We start from the raw sequence: 3,572 nt of genomic DNA on the forward strand, positions 1-3,572 counted from the left end.
ACTGTTTCAGAAGATGTATATCAGTCTCCAGACACATATAATGCTCACACTGTTGGGTTACTGTAGGTGCTCCAAATTTTTCCGCCAATTCCAATAACTGGATTACTGTATCATCTGAAATTTTCGATTACTGTAGTTTGGTTTTTGGGTTACTGTAGCTCCTTCCTACCATCAATCGATAATTCTCCGTAGAGGACCTCTAGGAACACTTGAAAGTCATTGGCATCTATATTTTCTAGTGGGAATTCTGGAATTCCAGAGTTTTCGGAATTTTCAGAATTTTCCGAATTTTCAAATTTCTCCAATGGAGGACTGTCGAGCAGGAAGAACTTGAAAAATGAAGTTTGAGAAGACAGGAACTGTAAAAAGGAAAGCTCCGACTCCGCCCATATTTAGACCACGCCCACTTTTCTGATTTTTCAAAAAAACTTAAATTTTTCAGCGTTTTGGTTTTTTGAAATCATTGAATTTTCAGATGTTTTATCAATATTTTTCGAAATCCCAAAATTCCAAATTTTCTATGACTCCGCCCCTTTTTCAAGCCCCGCCCACTTACCAATTTCGAAACAAAAAACTGCTCTCCGTCGACTTTTAAAATGACATCCGACACATTTTTCATTGTTTCCTCATCAAATTTTCGAAATCTTTTTTTTGTAAATCCAAAAACTTTTAACACTTCCACATGGCATTCTACAGTAATCCAATCATCATTAGATGAGCAATCAAGAGTGCTCCCATCGAAACGAATCGATGGATTACTGTACTTTTGAATTGAATATTCCGATTTTTCGATCACTTTTTTTCTCCAAATTTTGAAATTATCTCCCATTGGATTACTGTATCTATGGACCATTTTAAGTAGGTTGGATCAACGAAACAATCCAATTCTATTGAGAATTTTGGATTTTCTAGGCTTTCCGGCTGAATTCGGAGTCTCCTAAAATATAATTTTTTGGAAATTTTTAAAAAATTTAATTGCCCAATTACCCAATTAAAACTTAATTACCATGAAATATCAAAATGCTCATTTCCTTGTCCATTTTGTGCTCCTCCAATGAGCACATTTTCGAATTTTTGAGAAATTACAAATTTCTGTTTATTTGTTTCGTCCATCTGGAATTTTTTATTGGTTATTGGGGGTAATTAGGGTAATTATTGTAAGGTAATTAAGGTAACTAATTAGAGTAATCAAGTACCTCAAAAATTTTTTTTTCCAAAACCTCAAAATATTGGGTCAAATGATTTTTTTCAAATTTTTTTTCCTGATAAAAAATTTAGAGAGTATTATAAGAAGAAACGCAGAGAAAACGAAAATTAAAAAATTGTTGACTAATTGATCGTAATGACGCACGAAATGGGTCCTCTTATCAGTGGATAAGGGTCTTATCAGTGGGTCAAAAATTAAAAAATTAGGGAAAAATCGTAAAATTTCAAATCATAAACAAGTCAAAAATCGGGTGCATGCGTGTGACGTACTGGTTTTGTGTGCTCTGGAAAATTTGAAAAAAGTTGATTAGAAATGAAAAAAAATTGGAAAGTTTTTAAAAATTTCACATTTTCGGAATTTTCGAATTTCAGAACTTCAGAAATCTAGAAATTGACAAATCTCAGAATCTCAGAATCTCAGACTCTCAGAATCTCAGAATCTCAGAATCTCAGAATCTCAGAATTTCAGAATCTCAGAATCTCAGAATCTCAGAATCTCAGAATCTCAGACTCTCAGACTCTCAGAATCTCAGAATCTCAGAATCTCAGAATCTCAGAATCTCAGAATCTCAGAATCTCAGAATCTCAGAATCTCAGAATTTCAGAATCTCAGAATCTCAGAATCTCAGAATTTCAGAATCTCAGAATCTCAGACTCTCAGAATCTCAGAATCTCAGAATCTCAAAATCTCAGAATCTAAGAATCTCAGAATCTCAGAATCTCGAATCTAAGAATCTCAGGATCTCAGAATCTCAGAATCTCAGATTCTCAGAATCTCAGAATCTCAGAATCTCAGAATCTCAGTATGCTACTACAGTAACTGTAGTATATGTAACTACAGTATACAGTTGCTACAGTATAAAATTTCGTAAAAGAATTCAAATTTTTGGAAAAAATCCGAAAATTTTTTCAAAAATTTTTTCACTCAATCAGAATGATTTTTTCTGACTGTAAATCACACTTTTTATTCGGAAAATTTCTAGATCATGTCATTATCTAATATCGGCAACGAAAGTCATTATCTAATATCGACAACGAAAGTCATTATCTAATATCGACAACGAAAAGGGCGTTGCCGGCGCCAATTTGGTCGCCAAGTCATCGGGAAAAATAATTATTTGCGGTTTCTAGCTGACAGTTGAACTACAAAAAACCAGAAAGAAGAAGAAAAAAGTGTTTAGTTTGAGTGTTTAGTTTGAGCTACAGTAATCCATGGATAATTGAAACTCGGAAATTCAGAAACATAGAATTCCCATTTCCTCACTAAGTTTCCCGTTTTTTAAATCCAGATTTAAATTTTGGCCGTTATCAAAAATGATTCAAAATTTGACACTTTTTTGCGGCAGAAAAACTTTATTATCCTCAAAAAAATTAGTCATCGATTTCAAATGTTTCTGAAATTTTAGAGAAAATTTCGTAATTTCGAATTTTCAGCATTCCCAAAAATTCGAACTTCTGAATTTCTGAATTTCATTTCTTCACTGAAAATTTGCTCATCAGAGAAAAGGAATTTCAAAATTTCGAAATTCCTTTTTTTGTCTCATCAGTTAATCAGAAAACATACACAAATTCATAAAATTACTGATCATTTGGGTGTGACCAAACCCAAAATTACAGAATTTTCAGAACTTTGTCTCTGTGTTTTGGAATTTTTCGGAATAATTTTTTTTTGATACTACAGAATATTTTTGTAGTCAAATTTCTAAATTTCTAAATTTCTAAATTTTTGAATTTCTGAATTTTTGAATTTCTGAATTTCTGAATTTCTGAATTTCTGAATTTCTGAATTTCTGAATTTCTGTATTTCAGAATTTCAGAATTTCAGAATTTCAGAATTTCAGAATTTCTGAAATTTCTGAATTTCTGAATTTCTGAATTTCTGAAATTTCTAAATTTCTAAATTTCTGAATTTCTGAAATTTCTGAATTTCTGAAATTTCTGAATTTCTGAAATTTCTGAATTTCTGAATTTCTGAATTTCTGAATTTCTGAATTTCCGAATTTCTGAATTTCTGAATTTCTGAATTTCTGAATTTCTGAATTTCTGAATTTCTGAATTTCTGAATTTCTGAAATTTCTGAATTTCTGAATTTCTGAATTTCTGAATTTTTGAATTTCTGTATTTCAGAATTTCAGAATTTCAGAATTTCTGAATTTCTGAATTTCTGAATTTCTGAATTTCTGAAATTTCTGAATTTCTGAATTTCTGAATTTCTGAAATTTCTAAATTTCTAAATTTCTGAATTTCTGAAATTTCTGAATTTCTGAAATTTCTGAATTTCTGAAATTTCTGAATTTCTGAATTTCTGAATTTCTGAATTCCTGAATTTCTGAAATTTCTGAATTTCTGAATTTCTGAATTTCTGA

At 30.9% G+C, this 3,572-nt stretch overlaps 2 protein-coding genes across 2 annotated transcripts in view; one reads left to right on the forward strand and one right to left on the reverse strand.

Moving 5' to 3' along the window:
* Positions 1-1,113, reverse strand: part of CBG17034 — a gene marked incomplete at both ends in the record, with an annotated part of 7,127 nt that extends 6,014 nt beyond the window's left edge. Inside the window, one exon of the mRNA XM_045243103.1 lies at positions 1,007-1,113. Within this exon, the coding sequence (XP_045096110.1) occupies positions 1,007-1,113 (107 nt within the window). The remainder of the gene's footprint in view (positions 1-1,006) is intronic.
* On the forward strand, positions 597-2,400 carry CBG17033 (the record flags this gene model as incomplete). The annotated part of the gene is made up of 3 exons (XM_002632025.1): positions 597-760; positions 1,587-2,037; positions 2,338-2,400. 3 exons carry the CDS (start codon positions 597-599, stop codon positions 2,398-2,400), a joined length of 678 nt encoding a protein of 225 aa, XP_002632071.1.
* Between the last annotated feature and the right edge of the window lie 1,172 nt (positions 2,401-3,572).

The sequence above is a fragment of the Caenorhabditis briggsae genome (genome assembly GCF_000004555.2).
Source record: "Caenorhabditis briggsae complete genome, chrII, whole genome shotgun sequence".
NCBI lineage: Eukaryota > Metazoa > Nematoda > Chromadorea > Rhabditida > Rhabditidae > Caenorhabditis > Caenorhabditis briggsae.